This window comes from Brachyhypopomus gauderio, chromosome 4 (genome assembly GCF_052324685.1).
Source record: "Brachyhypopomus gauderio isolate BG-103 chromosome 4, BGAUD_0.2, whole genome shotgun sequence".
NCBI lineage: Eukaryota > Metazoa > Chordata > Actinopteri > Gymnotiformes > Hypopomidae > Brachyhypopomus > Brachyhypopomus gauderio.
This window is the reverse complement of record NC_135214.1, coordinates 17129806-17150345: the sequence shown is the minus strand read 5'-3', so window position 1 is coordinate 17150345 and position 20540 is coordinate 17129806. Positions and strand designations below refer to the sequence as shown.

Here is a 20540-nt window from a genome sequence, read left to right as displayed (position 1 = left end):
CATGGAATATACAGCCTGTGTGTTTTAATAAGGGCTTGTAGAAAACTGCCTAACACTAGTTTGAACGCCAAAATGTCTACAACCTCCTCCAGAACCTTCTGAGTTATTTCCCCAGGTCGGGCTCTGCTACAGCGTCCTCAGGGCTGTATTTAGCGCTATCTTTAGGAAGGATGTCATCATTTGTAGGTGGTGAGAGGTCAGGTTGGTTCATGATGTCCAGGGAGAGCCAGTTAAAACAGGTAAAGGAGCGACGCTAGACCTCCACGCTCGTGTTCAGACAGCGGCAGTTCCACACAGAAGGTTTTTACGGCGCATTAACCCAACATTTGCTTGGATTGTAAAAGTTTTATAAGTTGACTTAGCACATGTTTATTTTCAAATATTATGTTGAACTTTTCCTTTTTGCTGCTTATATAATTTGCTTGCATGTTCATTAGTCATTGTGCTATTTAAATCAGCCTCAGTGTACGTTATGCGCATAAGTAAAAGGTTTTAATCACTGAGGTGGTTGCGGTGGCTAAGGTGTGGTTTGGATTTATTTTTGTTGGACTAGGGCTCATTCTTTCCTACTCATTTTCCCTCCTCTCTCTCCTCTGCTCCCCCTCTCGCACTCTCTCATCTCCTTCCCTCTCTCTCGCTCCTCTCTTTCCCTGTCAGTCCTCTCCTCCTCTCTTCTCTTTCCCTCTACCTTTCGCTCACCCTCTCTCCCCTTCAGTCTTCTTCAGTCTTAATCCCTGTTTTCTTCTCTCTCTCCTTCCCCCTCCCCCTCTCTCTTTTCCTTTCAACCTCTCTTCCCATCTCTCTCTCTCTCTACTACCCCATCGTATTGTTTTGCTCTCCATCTTAAGTTTAAAACCAAGTCAGAACTGTTTCTCTCCTTTTTTCTGATTTATGATACAATTCAAATTCAGTCCACCATATAACTGAGTTGAATTCCCTTTTCCCTTGAACTTGGAAATTTGACTTCATCATGTAAGAGTAGTGGACAGGGGGCGTCCCAGACGTGGAGACGGTATTAAGGTGGGCTACCTACACCATCTTCCTCCAAGGGTAACGAGCGGCCCACGCAGACTATTCAGCTTTATTAAGGCCTTTTAATTGGAGTGTCACTTTAAGCAGCTGCAGGGGTTTGCGTGCTGTCCCGTGTGCACTTGTGTTTTGACCAGGCTGTGGTCACTTCCCCTCCTGTCTGGCTCGACTGGTCACACGTAGGCTGTGTCCGCCTGCCTTGATGTTTTTTTCCTCTGGACTAATAACAGAGCAGACATGATTTACTGCCTCAGAATATACATTTTCTATCTCTCAAGCCACCTGTGTGTGTGTGTGTGCGTGTGTGTGTGTGTGTGTGTGGTTCCATATTTATTTGCATGCATGTCTGTCTTGCTGCTTTTAGATTCTCAGCATCCTGTCAACTTAAAATCTTTGTGAGAGATTCAGGACGTAGCACACACCCTGTGGTTGCCATGGTATTCGTGGCTCCGTGGCGGCACTGTGGGGAAGCAGCTCGATCGCGTCCATAACTGTCGTCCTCACGAGATCCTAACGAGATCACAACCGTACCTGCTAACGGGGGGTTTCTTTGCTGGGGGATCTTCTGGAGTGAGAGGCGAAGCCGGCGAGGCCGTTAATAATCACGCGGTGGTCCACACTGAGGACCAAAACAACACCGTGACCCCACGTAGCTGTCGGTGCAGGATCACCACGGCCCCCGGGTAGGGTGCAGCTCCCACACCTCAGACCAGGATGATCACCGCCGTCTACGCGCTGTGGCGTTCCACCTCGTCCAACCACCCGGTAACGGGACTGCAAAAACATTCCACAGCAGTCCCATCCCGCCCCCCGCCCCACGCACAACACGCGGCTCGGAATAACAAAAACCAAAAACAGCTCAACAGCTGAAGACACACGGTCCCCCCCCCCCCCCCCCCCCCCCCCCCCCCCCCAGAATGAAGAGAGTAGATGGAGATGACCGTTTACAGTGTCAGACTGCCGACACTCATACTCGTACTTTAACATTTTTAGATTGGCGCTTTATAGTGCTGGAGTGTTGGGGTAAGCTGTGTGTAAGGGTGGAATGGTTTGATTGTGCATAATTGTTTCAGTCTTTTAGTGCAATTCCAAAGGGTGGGGTTGAGTTTGGGGGGCAGGAGAGGGGCTCTGGAGCTAAACGTCGATGTTGACTGCAGTGTTTTTGGGCTCGGCAGTGCAGATGTGTAAAAGTAGGGCAGAGTGGAGAAGGACTTGTGTAAGAGCAGAAAGGAGGGGAGCTTGTTTTCTCCACGTTTGGGGCGTGAGCAAACACACGTGTGGGTGCACGTCATGGGAGCCGAGACATGGAAGTCACTGCAAACACACAGCTGCATGTGTGCAGCTCACTTTGGACAGATGGGTGGGTTATAGTTACTTGCAACCCATATCATTAATTTACTGTAAATGTGAGTCCCGATCACTAAAAGAAAATAAAACCATGTAATACTCATGAACCTCTTGCTGTCATTGTGCATTTACCTGATAATTAGTAGGAGAGAAAACTTAGGACTTGGCCAAGATGTATGGTTTTGATAAAAAAAAAACAATGGTTCATTAATTTGTCGATGTTTGGGATGTTATTACAATTCCTCTCAGTGATATATGGTTGATATAATGAGAGCAAACACTTTTTATTCTACTTACATTCTTAATAAATTTTTCAATGAAACTGTCATCTTTTATAGGTGTCATCTTCATGTCATCTTTGACAGAAAAAATAATCTCTTGATGGTTTCATCGTAATATTGACTGCCATTATAGTTTAATCATATCATAGGCATTAAAGTCGATGTTTCAACGAGAGACGATGTTAAATCTTTAATTATCGTGCCGTTATGTATGGTTCAGTAATCAAAACCTGGGCAAGTAGAACTCAAGTCTGTCAAGCTTGAGTTTAACGTGGTCTCAGAGATGGCTCATACACACATGTCTCCTTCCTCTATACAGTTAGTGTACAGCTAAAGGAGTTTTCTGCACCTTGTGCTATTTTATAGACTGATAAAGACAAACACACACACACACACCACTATGTGCGGAAGTGAATGGGATTAGAAGGTGATGACTGATTGCTGTGTATGTGCTTTATTATGTGGAGGTCCATCTTGGGTCAGAGAGACTCGGTACTCGTCATGCTCATAATAAATCCCAGAAGCTCTATTACGTTCCTCCCACATCTCCTCACCACGTTAGTCTCTTACCTTCGGCCACGTTTGAAATGGCCTGTTTGCTTTAACTTGCCTCGCTCTGCGAGTTCTTTATGAGCTTCTGGATGCCAGTGGTAAATAAAATCCACACCTTTTGCTCAAGATCGTTCTGTCTTAAGTGCTTTAAATGACCTCTGAGTGTGAAGTAGTGCCAAAGAAATAAAACTGCCTTGCCTTATCTGGTCTTTACATTACTAAGAAGCTGCACGCACCTCTCTGGTCCAAGACGTTCACTCTGCAATCAGGTCCATTTGAGATGATGACTCCATGTCACCTTTGGTCTTTGTGTGTGCTTGCAGAATTCGATGAACTTGCCTCCTGACAAAGCCCGGCTACTGCGGCAGTATGACAACGAGAAGAAGTGGGAGCTGATCTGTGACCAGGTAAGAGGCCCTGCTCCATCCCTCCACCTCCTCCCACACCTCCCTCCCAGCACACCTGTCTCACACCGTGTCTCTGGGCCCGGTCTCACCCAATGAGGAGGAGAGCACCACTAGCACAGTGGATCACTGCTCCTGTAAACCACCCTGTTGGGCTTTGGCTTGATGCCGGTGAACCGCATATCTGCTGATGGGTCGAACGCAAATCACGTGGATGAGCAGCGGGGTGGATCCGTCAGTCCAGTTATTGATTTATGTGTGCATGAGAATTCATGTCATACTGCCTCATCTGAAATTCACTCCGTGGATATTGATTATTACTGGATTTTGATTGATGGGTATGGCCTAGAACAGGGGTCACCAACGTGGTGCCCGCGGGCACCATGTCGCCCGCGAGGACGTTATGAGTCGCCCGCGGGCTTGTTTTAAAAACAGCTCACTATATTGCCATGCACCAAAGCGCTGCATCGTTTGTTTTTGCTGCTATTAGCGATTGTCCGCGGTTGCTAGCGGTCTTCCCGCTTAGCAATTGACATGCGCACATGAACCCAATAACCCCCCCCCCCCCCCCCCCCCCCCCCCCCCCCCCCGCTCAACAACTTTCTTTCTGGTAGCCCTCCGCAATAATTGGTATCCAAGAAGTAGCTCCCAGCTACAAAAAGGTTGGTGACCCCTGGCCTAGAACATGGGTGGTCAGCTACGTCTACTCGTCAACATGCTAAAATTGTAAAATTGGTCACTGTTAGCATATTGCACACACCATTATCTCTCATCAGAGATTTTATACAAAGATTTCATTTCCTAGTCCTTACCCAAGAGCATATTCACATTCTTATCTTAAATTCCCCATTCTTGTTTGCGTAAAGTCACTTAATCTACAAATGACAGATTTGCTGAAGCCTTGTACATTCAGGACATTGTTGTGAATTCTACCTCTTTTGTACAAAAGCACGCACTGGTGAGTCTGAAGGGCTGTAATTATACTGTTAATTGGCCAACAATACCCTATAAGGATATGCAGTATCTAAGAGTAAAAAGAACTTCTTAAAAGAACTTAGTTCGTCTTGAGTTTGGACACACATTGCTTTTACAGTTCCAACAAACGCATCATTGTAACATCAAATGTGCCATGGCCATGCAGCTGAGGTAAGAAGCACCACACTGTACTGCTGCTGTGGCGTCAGCTTAACTCCCTGTTGGCCCTGAAGTAAAGCTACAGCAAACCAGATACGCATGGAGTTTGATAAGATATGACATTACCATTGGGCGAGGTGTTTTGGTAAGGACGACCTCCTCTGCATGGCAGCTATCAAGAACACAAGCTGCTAAGTGACTTACACAAGGCAGTAAAGGAAGGATAAAGTCAACACACAGTATACGCACATGTTGTCTTTTGGATGGCTTAGTGTGTTAGGTTTTTGTAAAATAGCTGATACAGATGAATGGCTAATCACGTTCATCATATTCAGAATCAGTCGCAGTAATTGGCTGCCGTGTTTGGTTTTTCCTGAGAACTGTCCTCCTTGTTACTGTGCACAAAACCTTTTGCCGTTTGTATCTGTAGAGTGAGCCTTGCCAAGGCCAAACGCAAAAGCAGAATGCCTGATCCAGTCTTTAGTCTCAGAAGAGGGGGGGTGTAAACAGATTTAGATCTTTAAACTCCTGCTTTAAACTGGGACATTCAGCTCTGTTTCCATCAGGCAAATGGAAGGAGTTCCATGATTACAGTGTAGTGGAATGTTACTTTGTACAGCTGTGAAATTTACAGTATGACATTCTATCATTGAAATTTGATAGATTAGCCACCCCTCACCAACCTCCACATTTAGGCTAATTAACCTTTACAAAACCTCCCCAAACAGAGGATAACACCTATTGTATGAAATAATTTTTTCATTTTGATTATTAAATATTTTTAGGGACTTTTCTTTGCAAAATTGGCATTAGTGGCTTCCTCACTGACGGGCTTAGTTGAGTCTGAGAATTCCCTGTGAGCGCATTGTGATCTAAAGCCCCACAAATCTGCTTTAGGAGAATTTAAAATTGTGTGTGTGTGCGTGCGTGTGTGTGTGTGTGCACGCACATAAGTCATCAGGATCAGACAGTATAAATCCTTTTTCCTTGCAAGCCTGACCTTGCATGTGACCCCAGAGAGACACTCTGCCCTCAGCAGGAATGAAGGAATCGGCATGTGAGTCCATCTCTCAACGTCTCAGAGTGTCAGTACGTTGGTCCTGATGGGAATTCAGGGACTGCTGCTCAACGCCAGACTGACACTGCACTGCACACAGTCAGAATAAGAGTTTAGAGCTGTGATGTGTGTGATACTGTGTGCTGGGGTGGGGGGGCCCACAGCACTGCACAGAGTAAACACACACGGCGGTGGGTGGCACCAGAGACTTGGTAACCTTAGCCGTCGTTGAGAGGCCCCTCTGAACGCCCCTCTGACGATCAGTCATGTCCACTGCTGTACCACTGAGTCACCCAGACTGCTTCACATGTTCCGTGTCCATCAGACCTTCTCTGACGTACTCCATTCTCTCCCTGGGCTCTTGTCTGACGAGCCTTTCATCGTGCTGGTCGTTTAGACCTTGCTTTAGGGTTAGTGTGTATGCTAGGGGGTTACTGTAATGACACCTATGCCACTTCTAACAAAAGCTGTGTGTAACTGCAGAGATCTTGCCACAGGTCCTGTTGTGTGTTGCAGTATCTGTGCTGGTGAGTGAAGGAAGTTGTGGCTTTCCTGATGTCCCTTAATTAGTTGAGTTAAATTTGCCTGGCATCTTAAAGTATGAATTGGAAACGTGCAATCAATGTGGTGTGTAATTTGTACATTTTAACCGTATCCCTCGTTTTTCTCTACCAGGAAAGGTTCCAAGTGAAGAACCCCCCTCACACCTACATCCAGAAGGTGAAGAGCTATCTGGACCCAGCAGTCCCCAGGAAGGTCAGTCCCGATTGGCTGCAGCACTCCACTGGAGGTTGAGCCTGGCCTTAGAGGATCTACAGGCTACATCCGTCTGCCATTTTGGAAATATTTCCTATGGTTCAGGGCAGCATTCATTTTTGATGTGGAGAAAATGTCATGTCAGATATTTTCATCTGAGGTAAAAAAAGAAAAGTATGCCTTCCATAGCAGTAGAGGTTTAAACTAAAGTGCTGGTTTTTCCTGAGGCGATAAAATGTTCTCTAGAGGAAGGACGACAGGTTTGGTGATGTGTGATGGGATGACGGGTAAGTGGGAGAAACTGAATAGAGAAGAGGTGATAATGTCTTTACCATGAGCAGAAGGGCAGGGTTTATAGCTGAAGAGGCGAATGCACGCCTTGTTGCCCACATAAAGGGAAATATCAGGGTTAACTCCAGGGCTGTTAACACTTAATGCTGTCATGGCTCTTGTATTTAGCACTGTGTACTAGAGACTGTGTTTATATAACACAGTGCACTAAGCTACTCTGGCTCTTATTAAAGCAGTCTGTCATGGTGAGATATAGGCTCCCCCTGAAAGCTTTTTCATTCGTCGAATGATTGGAAGGTTTATTTTCTCTCTGTGTGCGGAAGGGACGTTTAGAACATTTGGCAAAGGCGATGCTCTTGAGTACACACCCAGCCGCCTCGTACGTAAGCCAGTCTGAGGAAACACCCAGCCATCTTGTGCGCAAGACAGTCTGAGGAAAACCCCCCAACCGTCTTGTACATAAGTCAGTCTGCTGGGTATTGCACACACCAGTCTGGAATGTCATGGCTTGGTAAAAGAGCTTTGGAGACAGAGAAAAAGTGAGATGAGAGAGGAAAATGGACAGACGGAAAGGAAGAAAAAGAGGGTGAAAGAACAGAGGGACAGACGAAGGCCTTAAACAAATGGAGAATAAGACAAACGTAAAAGACAGAAAGGGAGCTCGAAAATAAAGAGTGGACACTAACATGTTTGGGACAGAGGTATTGGAGATAGAGAGGTGCTAGGGAGAGAGAGAACAGAGGGGAGGAGAGAGAGAGCTATGGTTTTACATTCTTGCTCGTCCCTTTTTCTTGCAAACTGAACAATCAGGACTTTGTGTGGGTTGAGCTTGGAGAGCAGCAGACGGCCCTCTCACAGCTTTACATAGGATGCATTCCACATGCTCCTCTTGGCCAATCAGCTACCAGCAGGAAGAAGGTCATTCCAGAAGGTCCTGAAGAATGTCTGAGCCATTGATTTATTTCCAGTTTCCAGGATGACCTCTCCAGGGAAGCAACCCCCTCTTCTCTCTCTCTCTCTCTCTCTCTCTCTCTCTCTCTCTCTCTCTCTCTCTCTCTCTCTCTCTCTCTCTCTCTCTCTCTCTCATTCTTCTGTCTCTATTTCTCTGTGTCTTTCCTCTTGCACTCACAGCTGGGAATGCTTAGAGAAGAGCGTGGGGTCTGTGTTACACACACGCGCCTGCACATGCATTAAGGGATAGTTAAATATTTTGGCAATTACATGACATTCTCTCCCTCTTTTTTCAGAGTAAAATGTGTTAGATTGATTCAGACGAGCCTGTATTACTTCATGCACTATTAGGATCTTGTCGAAGGTGCTTAAAATAGATTAGGCAGAGTGAAATAAAGGTAGAAACCAGTCAAGAATATGAGCGAATGCTATTCATGATGTCCAAAACACAGTGAATCCTGTAAATGCATATCTTAAAATTATCCAGTGTGTGGTGTACACACACATGCATGCTCACACATTGCTCCTCCTTTCTGAGAATAATCTGCTTCTCATTTGCACATAGGCCAAACTCCCTCAGGGAGGGGCAGAGCTGGGGGGGGCTGTCTCACTCTCTCTCTCTGGACCCTTCACTTATGTCTCACTCTCACCCTCATGTTATGTCAGCCGTTTTCTGAACACTACCTACTGCTCTCTTACACATCCCCTGCAAGCTACCTCAGTCACCTACTGCTGTAATGACTTTATGCTTATAGACATCAACGCTTTGCTGTCTTTGAATCAGTGATTGATTATTTATGCCTGGCTTGACACTCCGTTTCCAGTTCCAACCGTTTGCATCAGCACATCTTACAAAAGTAGTCGATCATGTGGCTTTGGGTCAGATTTTCCTCCAGCAGATAGCATCAGGTCCCCCGCCCCTGAGTTTTACTCACACGTGCTCCACCTGACACACGATCGCGTCACAAGCATAACCGCGGAAACAGCTCACAGGATAGGAACGGGCCACGGTCCAACCTCGGGAGAGACGGGCTCGGAGAGACTGGCTCCCGCTGTAAAGAGAGGAGACGATTGCGCAAATCAGAGGAGGCGCCCGTGAAGCCGCCAGCAGCGGTTCAGTGGTCCCTCGCCCACAGCTCAGATTTCATTACAGCTGCTTACTGGGTTTAAGCACTTTCATTTAGAGTTTGAATCATTTTGGATGGTGGTAATTGTACACAACAAGAGACTGAAGGGGTCAGGACTGCAACGGGCTGCTTCTGAATTGTTCTCTTAATATTTAAGTCATTACTGTTGTACTGGACAACTGTTGGTTATTTCTAAGTGCAAGGAAAGTTGAGGTAACTAAGGGGATTTCCTGACACACACACACACACACACACACACACACACACACACACACACACACACACACAACTGATAATAAACAATGGCTTTAAAGACACATATACATATACACACACACACTGCGCTACACCTCCTCTGTGAGTTGGGCCGCACGTCACTGCTTCAGGAGCCCTGGACCGTAGGATGGTGGTGGTGGAGGAACTTTGGCTCCTGCCTCCCCTATTTCTCAACTCTCTATTCTCATGTTCTCTGTTTTTATCCTGCCCGCAGAAATTCCGTCGGAGGGTGCAGGAATCCACCCAGGTGCTGCGAGAGCTGGAAATTTCATTAAGGACCAATCACATTGGGTGAGGAACTACGTGCGTGTGTGTGTGTGTGTGTGTGTGTGTGTGTGTGTGTGTGTGTGTTTGTGCAAATGCATGAGCATGTGTGTTTTTAGTGTATGGACTGTATACACTTTGCAGATTAAGACTACAAAGGGCTCAGCAACACAGTTTATTGCTTTACACACACATGTATACATCACACAGTTTTCGTAGACGTTTTCATAAACGTCACACGTATACGTCATGCTGTTTCCCTGTGTACAGTAATCAGCAACAAAGACACCGTCATCTAACAGCTGCAAACTTTGATCGCTGCATTACATGTTTAGTGCAGTTTCTTTTATTCTTATTTTAGTTTACTGTACCAGCCGTGACCCACTAGCCAAACAAGCACAATAAACGAATTTAGGCTTTCAGATAATGATATTCAGATTTTACGATAATTTAGCAGGACCCAACACAGGTACAACTGAGTTTGCACTTGCCGCCGATGCCATAAACCACAAACACTCGACTGGCACCGTGTCGGTACTATTGGCTGCTCCAGATAACATACAGACCCAACAGAAACAGAGAACTGCCAACTGCTGCAATAAGACTTTTGCGCAACAGCTGTGCAAAAATAAACAGTGCAAGGCAGACAGGATAAAGGAAGGTGTAAATATAGCCCTTGGGTAGACGCCGTGTAGACAGCCGTCACCATAGGGGCGACTAGCTGCTTACTGGAAGGGTTAACGTCATGAATGGGAACCAATGGGAACCTCCGGCAGAAGCATTCAGGTGTTTCATATCCAGCCTGACCGGAGCCTGTTGGAGCTGCACCGTCACATCAAGGTGGAGAGAGAACCAGAGTGATGGGCTGAGTTGATAATCGGGGCTAGCACAGTTTGGTGAGGTCCCGTCAGCCACAGGACAGCAGGAAGTCCCGATGTTGCCTTGTCATACAGACATGCTCACACACACTCATTTCAGCTCATCTTACTACACATAGAACATGGAGGGTTTTTAGAGCCAAAACAAATGCTCATCGCTTACGTATATAATCTCACCGAACTCGTTATAGAACACAAACCTCTAATTACTGGGATTAGCGGGGCCAGATGTGGTTTTAGCACCTTGGGTTACTAAACTAGATTATGTAAATAATCTATTTAATCTAGATTAGATAATGGAAGAATGGCATTTCCTATTCACATGGCTGAGGTGTCAGTGAGCCAATACCATGAGGTGCATGTTGGACATTCATCCACAGGTGAATATCTTGGATCATTGACAACATTCCCATATTCAATTATTGGTTATTATAAGGCAATATGTAACCTATCTGATCTTGGTGCAGCATACCTGGTGTACTTTAATCCCTTCAGGATTCCTTAATCCATTCTGTATTACTGCTTCAGTGCCACAGGATGCCACAGCGCTAGCTCACGTTAGCTTAATCGGCTTTGTAGCTTTGTGCCATCTGTCATGACTAGTGCGTTAAACCGTTTATCTCATGCAAGAATTTTGAGTAATTTTAGTGTCTTTGTTGTTTGAAAAGAGCAATTGAAAAATACCTTATTACTTAAGCCCAGCTTTGGCAGGAAACCTCGTGCTGTGTGTCTGTGCATGTGCGTGTCTCTGAGAAGCAGTTTCCAAAGCTTTCAACTTTTAACAGCTTTAAGCAAAGTCTCGGCTTGTTCTTTGTAGGAAATATTGGCTGGAAAAAAACAATGTTTAAAGTGAAAAAAAAATCGTATTCCCACACCTGATAAGCTGCCTTCTTTAGGCATTTCTGAGAAAGTGTTCCATACACCATATATCTCTGCCCCAAATACCACAAACCAAGAGAGCGTGGAAATGGCTGTGTGAACCATGAAATGTTATGTTGCTTTCCTGTCTCTGTTTAGGTGGGTACGTGAGTTTCTAAATGAGGAAAATAAGGGCTTGGACGTGTTGGTGGAGTACCTCTCATTTGCACAGTACGCTGTCACGTAAGTCACACAACACCACACACACCACCGACTTACCCACACACCGAGGGCACCGGGAGGTCCCGCACATAACGGATGTTGCGTTCCGCCCGGTCACACGGTCCACATTTACAGCCTAGAGTGGTGTGGGACCCGCCTCAAAAGAGGTCTGCTACGTGAATACGGTTTGGAGGTGTGAAAGATCAAGCTCTCCTTACACCTACCACGCTGGTGTTGATTCCTGCTGAGGCCCTTCAGACATGGACTAGCTACACTGCAGCTTCAGCAGGTTCTTGGGTTCACTTGTTCTGCTGAGCATTCCCACGGTTTCTTCGCTCAGTAACTTGGAGTGTGTGGTGTCAGTGCGGTAGTGGAATTACAATTAAAGTTCAGCAGTGCTACACATATTTCCACTTTCTATTTAAACTGTCTTGTGTCTGTGTGTGTGTGTGTGTGTGTGTGTGTGTGTGTGTGTGAGTAGATTTGATGGTGATGGTGTTGAGAATGGCACAGACAATGCATTGGACAGGTCTAAATCTTGGAATCGCTCTATTGAAGATCTCCATGGAGGCAGCAATCTTCCGTCTCCTGTTTCTGGAAACACCATCACCAGATCTGGCAGACACTCCACATTAAGGTACTTTACACAAAGCTCTTTTTATTACTTATTTAGGGGGTGTCGTGTCTGTCTGCATAACACCAAACAAATCTCTTCACAAACTTGCTGTGATTGTGTGTATCAGACATTGCTAGTGCATGGACATCATATGATGTCTGTAGGGGTGTGTTGTGGTCATGGGACTGTGAGTCTTGTAAAACGCTGATTGAACAGATTGAAGGAGAGCCGGCGTGTGGGTGGGGGTGTGTGGGTGGGGCGGCGGGCGGTAGGGCATGTTCACTCCTACTGACTCAGTGCCCATGAGGGTCTACAATGTCCCATGCAGTGATGAGTAAAATGACACATCACCATCATGTGAGCTTGCCAAAAATGGCAACGGAAAGCTGTACTCAATGCACGAGTTCCCCTTCTCTCTCTCTCTCTCTCTCTCGTTCTAACAGAGGCCTGTGTATGTGCTTAGCCTGGAGTCATTTAATTTGGACGCGTGTTGTAAATGTGTAGCCGCCTAAAAAAACATTCAGATAAGCTCGGCAGGGGATTGGTTGTCGAGTCGTAAATCCTTTCAATGCCATTGGCTGCTGAGTGAACAGGCATGATTTGAGCGGCTGAGGGGTAGCTGCTGTACTGCACATCTTCATCCATGGGCCACGTTGTGTTTGCATTAGGAATGTTCTCCCAGCTCTGTTCCTCCAGTTCGTTATGGCGAGGATTCCTTGCTGGGTTGAACCTCTGGAGTCTTCTTGAACTTTTTTGCCACCCCACTGATTCATTGCGGAGTGCTAATACTAAACCTGTCAAAGCAAGTCCACACTAAATACATGGACTCACCCAGGAAATAAAAGCATTCCTTTAATCCCAGAGAATATTTATCACATCCGCGTGTGTGATTGATGAATTACTCACAGTTACACACACATCCTGTTGTCTGTCTAGGTGTACATGATAAAAAAAAATGGGTGTGTCACTCTAACTAGACACACACACACACACACACACACACACACACACACACACTATATGGTCACTGGACAGGTGGCAGTGTGCTGAGGGGGGTGTCAGCTGTACCTGATGTTTGAGGTGTATATTTGTAGTGAAGGGGAGCAGGAATAGGGGAGTGGCTAAAGGTTGTGGGTTGTGGGCTGTAGGTTGTTAGGTGTAGGTTGTGGGCTGTAGGCTGTAGGTTGTGGGTTGTGGGCTGTGGGCTGGAGGCTGTAGGTTGTTGGGTGTAGGGTGTGGGGTGTTGGTTGTGGGGTGTGGGCTGTAGGTTGTTGGGTGTAGGTTGTGGGGTGTGGGCTGTAGGCTGTAGGTTGTTGGGTGTGGGCTGTAGGTTGTGGAGTGTGGACTGTAGGTTGTTGGGTGTGGGCTGTAGGTTGTGGAGTGTGGACTGTAGGTTGTTGGGTGTAGGTTGTGGGGTGTGGGCTGTAGGTTGTGGGGTGTGGGCTGTAGGTTGTTGGCTGTAGGTTGTGGGGTGTGGGCTGTAGGTTGTTGGGTGTAGGTTGTGGGGTGTAGGTTGTTGGGTGTGGGCCGTAGCTTGTGGGGTGTGGGTTGTGGGCTCTAGGTTGTGGGGTGTAGGTTGTGTGGTGTGGGCTTTAGGCTGTAGGTTGTGGGCTCCAGGTTGTGGGGTGTAGGTTGTTGGGTGTGGGCCGTAGCTTGTGGGGTGTGGGTTGTGGGGTGTAGGTTGTGTGGTGTGGGCTTTAGGCTGTAGGTTGTGGGGTGTAGGTTGGAGGGTGTATGTGGGCTGTAGGTTGTTGGGTGTAGGTTGTGGGCTGTAGGTTGTTGGGTGTAGGTTGTGGGCTGTAGGTTGTGGGCTGTAGGTTGTTGGGTGTGGGTTGTGGGGTGTAGGGTGTGGGCTGTAGGGTGTAGGTTGTGGGGTGTAGGTTGGTGGGTGTATGTGGGCTGTAGGTTGTTGGGTGTAGGTTGTGGGCTGTAGGTTGTAGGTTGTGGGGTGTGGGTTGTGGGGTGTAGGGTGTGGGCTGTAGGGTGTAGGTTGTGGGGTGTGGGCTGTAGGTTGTGGGGTGTGGGCTGTAGGTTGTAGGTTGTGGGGTGTGGGTTGTGGGGTGTAGGGTGTAGGTTGTGGGGTGTGGGCTGTAGGTTGTGGGGTGTGGGCTGTAGGTTGTGGGGTGTGGGGTGTGGGCTGTAGGGTGTAGGGTGTGGGGTGTGGGCTGTAGGCTGTAGGTTGTGGGGTGTGGGCTGTAGGGTGTACTCCAGTTCTGTCAGTACTGCAGCAGTATGGGGAGATGAGAGGACCCCTGTACTCTTAAAGCCTGTAAACACTTACACTTACCACCCGTGTCTTTGTCTTTGAACGTCATTGTGTGTGTGTGTGTGTGTGTGTGTGTGTGTGTGTGTGTGTGTGTGTGTGTGTGTGTGTGTGTGAGGGGGGGGTGTTGGTGTTTGTGCGTGTGTGTGCGCGTGTGCACGTGCATCATTCCTGTGGTCTTAGGGTTTGGGTTAGCTGAGTGGTATCAGATGCAGCTCCGCTAGCGTGTAGGACAGGAGCCACACACCCTCGGGCTCTACTGCTACCCTGACTCAGCGTAGACGTGCAGCGTGCGTGTGTGTGTGTGTGTGTGTGTGTGTGTGTGTGTGTGTGTATGTATGAGAGTGTGTGTGAGCATGTGTGTGAGCGTGTATGAGAGTGTGTGTGAGCATGTGTGTGAGCGTGTATGAGAGTGTGTGTGTGTGAGCGTGTGTGAGAGTGTGTGTGTGCGCGTGTACATTATCCTGCTTTTGTGTACATGCGTGCCTACTCTCCCTACTTTCGCACATAAAAGGCTTCAGCTCATTCTGGTCTTACAAAGCAGCGCAGACCACCGCCATGCATGTCAATGATGCAGCCATTGTGCGGAGTGAGTGATAGGTGTGTGTGGGGCCGCCGGCCCGCCCCCACACCTCCTCCAGCCATGATGGCTACTGTAGTCTTCTCTGCTGAACACTCTGAATGGAGCTTAAGTTATGGGCAGCGAGGCTGGCAGTGACAGGAGCATAATGAACCTGCACCTTCAGCTGCTTTAGGACGTCCCTCTCGGACCTCTACAATTCACCATCTTGGACTTCAGCATCGTTCTGGCTTCACATCGCCTTTATTGTTACTGTAGCAGCTGAGATCTGAAAGGTGCTTTTATAAATCACACCTGCACGTCAATGGCAAAGCTGTTTGTGTTGCAGGCTTGTCTTCTGAAAGTTTCTCTATCTACAACCCCCCCACCCCCCGCCCCCTCCTCAGATGTAATACAATACCAAGCAGAAGAACGCTGAAGAACTCTAGATTAGTGTCTAAGAAGGACGACGTCCACGTCTGCATTATGTGTCTACGAGCCATCATGAACTACCAGGTGACACACACACACACACGATAAATCTTGGTTGCAATGCTGCAGCAGATCCAGGAGATCTTCTGAGTGGCGCTATGTGCTCACTGTGTCTTTCTTGTCTGGTGGTCAGTACGGCTTCAACATGGTCATGTCCCACCCGCACGCTGTAAACGAAATTGCACTAAGTCTGAACAACAAGAATCCCAGGTAAGGCTTTGTGATGGCGGGTGTGTCCATGACTGTACCTCCTCGTGTGTATGTCTTTATATAAAGTGTGTGTGTGTGTAGGTGAGAGAGAGATCTACTTTCTCACTCTCTCAGGCAGATCATCTGACAGGATCATAAATATTGGCAACTGCAACAGAATCCTTTGGTGTGTGTGTGTGGTTGTGTGTGTGTGGTTGTGCTCCAGGACTAAAGCTCTGGTGCTGGAACTGCTGGCTGCTGTGTGTCTGGTGCGAGGAGGTCATGAGATCATCCTCTCTGCGTTTGACAACTTTAAAGAGGTACAGAACTAACACACATCATATACAGCTACAGTTCTCTCCCAACACTATATTAAACTATTGTATACTAACAACACCATATGAAGCTACAGGGTTTCCTAACAGCATACTGAGCTGCAGTATTCTCATAACACCATAGTAGCAATCCTGTCAACAGGATACAGCGTGCAGAACCCCTGGGCCGTAATGCTGTAGTTTAATGGCAGAATAAAAGTTTTCCTTTGCTTTGCTCTGCAGGTTTGTTCTGAAAATCAGAGGTTCGAGAAGCTGATGGAGGACTTCAAGAATGAAGACAACAACATCGACTTCATGGTACCTCCCGAGTCCCTGTTCAGGCAGCTGGGACTGGTTACACTGGTTAACTCCCATAAATTCCTCATCAGCACTACTGCGTCAGAATGTTTCAGCTTCAGCTCAGGATTTGCTTGAGTTTCTTCTTTCTTCATGTGGACTTCATTATAAGCAAACACATCGTAATGAGCTCATTGAATTCACAACAATGAATTCACTGACACTGCTTTCCAGTATGATCCTAGAAGTCTGATATTACAGCACGATATGCTCCATTACCTTCACTTAATATGTGGCCTCAGCTTCAGAAGGGCCGTGTCACCAGCTATCACCCGCCGTTGCTACTTGAACGTGACATTGAGCAAGACCTTCGAGCGTGGATGACACTATCTCAGGCGTCTCCATCAGAGGCTTAGGCAGAGAGGGGCAGGCACCGCTGTGTTTAGCGGCCACGTGTTGGAAGTCGCAGGTCTGTGTCAGACCAGCCCAGCCACACGTTCTGTAGTGCCCCAGTCCAAAGACCCGGCGGCGGGGTCAAGTGAACTCCCCCATCCAGCAGGGATTGACCGGCCGGGCTGACTGCCTTCGCTGGAGAACACTGATCAGGGTTTCGGTCAAACTCAGCTTGGTCATCCCAGGGGAATTGGAGTGTGGCGGGGTGAATTTTCCCTTGTGTCGTCTGTGAACTCCTGACAGTCTGATTTTAAGGCTGCAGCCCTCAACGTCAGGTTATTGTCAGGGAGCCTTTAAACGCAGCGATCATACTTTCACACTTCTATTATTTTAAAAGTAGCTGTCTGCTTGCTCTGCTCTTTCTGATCTGCTCATCCACACGTGAGAAGTGAGCTGAATGTCTCATTCAAGGACGGAAAGCTGATGAGCGTCTTTTCCTCTGCAGGTGGCCTGCATGCAGTTCATCAACATTGTGGTGCACTCCGTGGAGGACATGAACTTCAGAGTGCACCTACAGTACGACTTCACTAAGCTCTGTCTGGACGAGTTCCTGGACGTGAGTGTGCATTCTTACAGTGGAACACGCACGGCACCAATCTAGCTGTGTTTCTCACGTGAACCGTGACCGCGTTTCTCGAGCAGAAGCTGAAGCACACGGAAAGCGATAAGCTGCAGGTGCAGATCCAGGCGTATCTGGACAACGTCTTCGACGTGGGGGCCCTGCTGGAGGACGCCGAGACGAAGAACGCGGCACTGGAGCGGGTGGAGGAGCTGGAGGAGAACATGTCTCACGTGAGTCTCACGTGACACCTCCACCGCGCATGCCTGTACCCACAGCCCAACACCATCGGATCAGCACCCCTCAGCAAAACGTCTCTCTCACTTTGCCGGCCTGAAATGTCAACAAAAGCCTGCAGGGTTTTCCCAGTGTTCCCACTCTTACATTTTTCCCTGGGGACACATTTTCTCCAGTTAAGCACTACATCACTATCGAGTAAAATAGCTCAATTACTGGTATCAAGTGGCACCCAACATCACCACTCAGTAGCAACAGTACATTAACTGACACTTGTGTATGAGCCGTTTGGAAATGACATGAACAGCCCTGACCCAGATACCTGACCTTTAGAATGAAGGCATTTCAGTGCAGGACTCGAGTGGCTTCTGTATGGACGAAGGTTTCCCAGCTCTAGGCCACATATTTCTCCTCCCTAATCTACAGTGTGTTTTAAGAAAAGTGGTCAACAACATTTCCATTTCAAGATATCAAATATCTGAAGTATTCAACCAGAAGCTGGTCTGGGGTTGTTCTAGGATATACAGACCTACTATTTGTGTTAACATTTATCAAAAACAGTTCTAAACCCAGTTCTAAGTATTTCATAGAACTATGAAGCAGATTTGGTCATGTCGCCATAAGCAGATGTTCTTTCGAAGTTTTATTCATGTTGTCTGTGACACTGCGTTTGATATTTAAATACTACAGAGTGTTGCAAACACTGAAAGTCTTTAAATGACAATGATGTATTTTTCACACAGGAGCACAAAAGTTGTAAAAATTGTATACAAAGTGTAAAATGTTCAAAACTCAAAGTAGCAGTTTGTATTAGTGAATGTTCTCATGTGAACGTGTAGATGACTGAGCGACTGCAGGACACAGAGAACGAGGCCATGGCGAAGATCGTGGAGCTGGAGAAACAGCTGATGCACAAAAACAAGGAGCTGGAGTCCATCAGGGTGAGACTGTCCCTGCCTGTCTGTCCCTGCCTGTCTGCCTCCTGTCTACCTCTGGTCTCTGTACCTGGATCACACAGGGCTCTGATTCATGTCTGTGTCCATCAGGGTGAGACTGTCCCTGTCTGTCCACCTCTGGTCTTTGTACTTGTACCAAACAGGGCTCCGATTCATGTCTGTGTTTTCTCCTGAACTGAGATCTAGTTTATCTTGGAGACGTTTGCATCTGCATGGTACATGCACGGCATACTGAGATATCGTAAAGTTCAAACGCGTCTGTGACTTAACGACTTGACCTCGTCTGTAACAGTAACGCTAACGGTCCCGTGCTCCTGTATCATGGCTCCAGGAGGGCTACAAGGACGCCAGCTCTCAGGTGAGCACTCTGAAGAGGATGGTGAAGGAGAAGGAAGAGGCCATCCAGCGACAGAGCAATCTGGAGAAGAAGATTCACGAGCTGGAGAAGCAGGGAACCATCAAGATCCAGAAGAAGGGAGACGGGGACATCTCCATCCTGGCCCCCGCGCTGCCCATCAACGGCCTGCTGGCGGGCCCCGGGGCCGCCATAGGCCTGCATGCACCCAACGGAGAGGCCGGCATGATGATTCCTCCACCTCCACCCCCACCCCCACCCCCACCTGTGTCTGCCGCCAGTGAGTTATCTGGACCTGTTTCTGAAGCAGGTCAAATAGTGTATAAATAAGTGTATAATAATACATTAAAGTCCTCCAAGCGCTGTTTATCATTAGAAGTGGAGTCGGTTGGGGCCTGTAGCTGTGCTCTTTTGAAATGCTGAGTGTTTAAAGTGTGGTGGTGGTGTGGGTCGTGTTTGGTTGCCTCAGTGCTTTATGGTCTTTAATGTTGGAATGATAACAGCATGGCTGCCTTAGCCTCCCGTACTTCTGCTTGGGCCTTTTCCCATTGAGCAGTAGACATGCAGCGAGGGGTCTAGACACAGCAAATGACTTCATATTAGCTGTGGCTGAGTCTCTGTGGGAGAAATGGCCTTTGGCAAGCCATCACAGTGAAGCATTCATGCAATGTTTCTCTTCAGTTTTTGCATTTTCCTTTTTTTGTATTTGTCTCCATTACTGTTTCCTCCCGTTTTCCTTCTGTCTTTCTCCTGAATCATTCTCCTACTCCTTTTGCTTTCACACCAACTGTTTACTTTTCATTGTTTTGCTTGTCTTCCTGCTCATATTCTCACATCTCTTCTCTGTGTTTCACTCCCCCAGTGCCAAACGGCCTGTCTTCTGTCCCAGAGCCTCCGCCCCCCCCTCCTCCGCCCCCTCCCCCGCCCCCTCTCCCTGGCCAAGGCTCTGCAGTGGGCGTGCCTTCACCAATGATCCCGCCTCCTCCTCCCATGGCTCCGCCTCTCCCTGGCTGTGGCTCTCCTACTGTCATCTTCAACTCAGGGCTAGCAGGTAAGACTTCATATATTGACCATCAGTCATGCTGACCTTCACTTTTGCTCAGTTGTGTCTCAGACGATGGATAATCTGGATTATTCTTCCTCTTCGTTCTTGTTCCTTATCACATCTGAAATCATCTTCCTCAAAAAACCTGCATCATTGTGTTTTACTGTAAGGGAGTAGTGCAGGCAGTATAGCTACAGTAGCTACGGTTGGTTTAGCTTAGCACTCAGGCTGCCTGAGCCGCATGTCACACCATCATGGTCATCCCTCTTTCCTTAATGAGAAAACTGAAAAGTGTTCCCTACCCAGACTAAACAAATGACAGTAGAAGCTTGTGATTCACTGCGAATTACCAGACTGCTGTGCACCAGTTTATTGAGTAATCTTTAAATTTATCAGCTCGGTTCGATTTCCTGAGGTTGAGTCAGCAGTCATGTAGCCAAACACTCTCAGCCATGCTCACACTGTCCAGGAAATGGTCTTGGTTTGGACTCTCTAATGCAGAATCCACAGTGTCAAAGAACAGGCCCTTCAATATTCAATATTCAATATAGCAATTCAATATTACATTGGCTGAAACATCGGATTTATTATCAGACGTTAAGAAACATCCTTTATTGTCATTGCACAGTGCAGTGAAAATGAAAGACAATCCCAATGGAAATAGATATGAAAATAAAAAATGGAAAAATATAAAATTATAGGATATTGTTCACCAACAAACTGAAATATAAATATAGACCTGAAATATAGCACTGAGAAACTGCACATATGCCCAAGA

The 20540-nt window shown here is 47.2% G+C and overlaps 1 protein-coding gene across 3 annotated transcripts in view; it reads left to right on the top strand.

Annotated features, from left to right (window-relative positions):
* The window catches only part of fmnl2a (formin-like 2a), a 50845-nt gene that overhangs the window by 13862 nt on the left and 16443 nt on the right, over positions 1–20540 (top strand). For all 3 annotated transcript variants that reach the window (XM_077002733.1, XM_077002732.1, XM_077002731.1), the window contains exons 2-15: positions 3533–3616; positions 6480–6560; positions 9420–9496; positions 11365–11448; positions 11909–12064; positions 15273–15381; positions 15491–15567; positions 15773–15866; positions 16104–16178; positions 17056–17166; positions 17253–17402; positions 18246–18347; positions 18694–18997; positions 19580–19768. In XM_077002733.1, the coding sequence (XP_076858848.1) occupies positions 3533–3616; positions 6480–6560; positions 9420–9496; positions 11365–11448; positions 11909–12064; positions 15273–15381; positions 15491–15567; positions 15773–15866; positions 16104–16178; positions 17056–17166; positions 17253–17402; positions 18246–18347; positions 18694–18997; positions 19580–19768 (1693 nt within the window). The remainder of the gene's footprint in view (positions 1–3532; positions 3617–6479; positions 6561–9419; positions 9497–11364; positions 11449–11908; positions 12065–15272; positions 15382–15490; positions 15568–15772; positions 15867–16103; positions 16179–17055; positions 17167–17252; positions 17403–18245; positions 18348–18693; positions 18998–19579; positions 19769–20540) is intronic.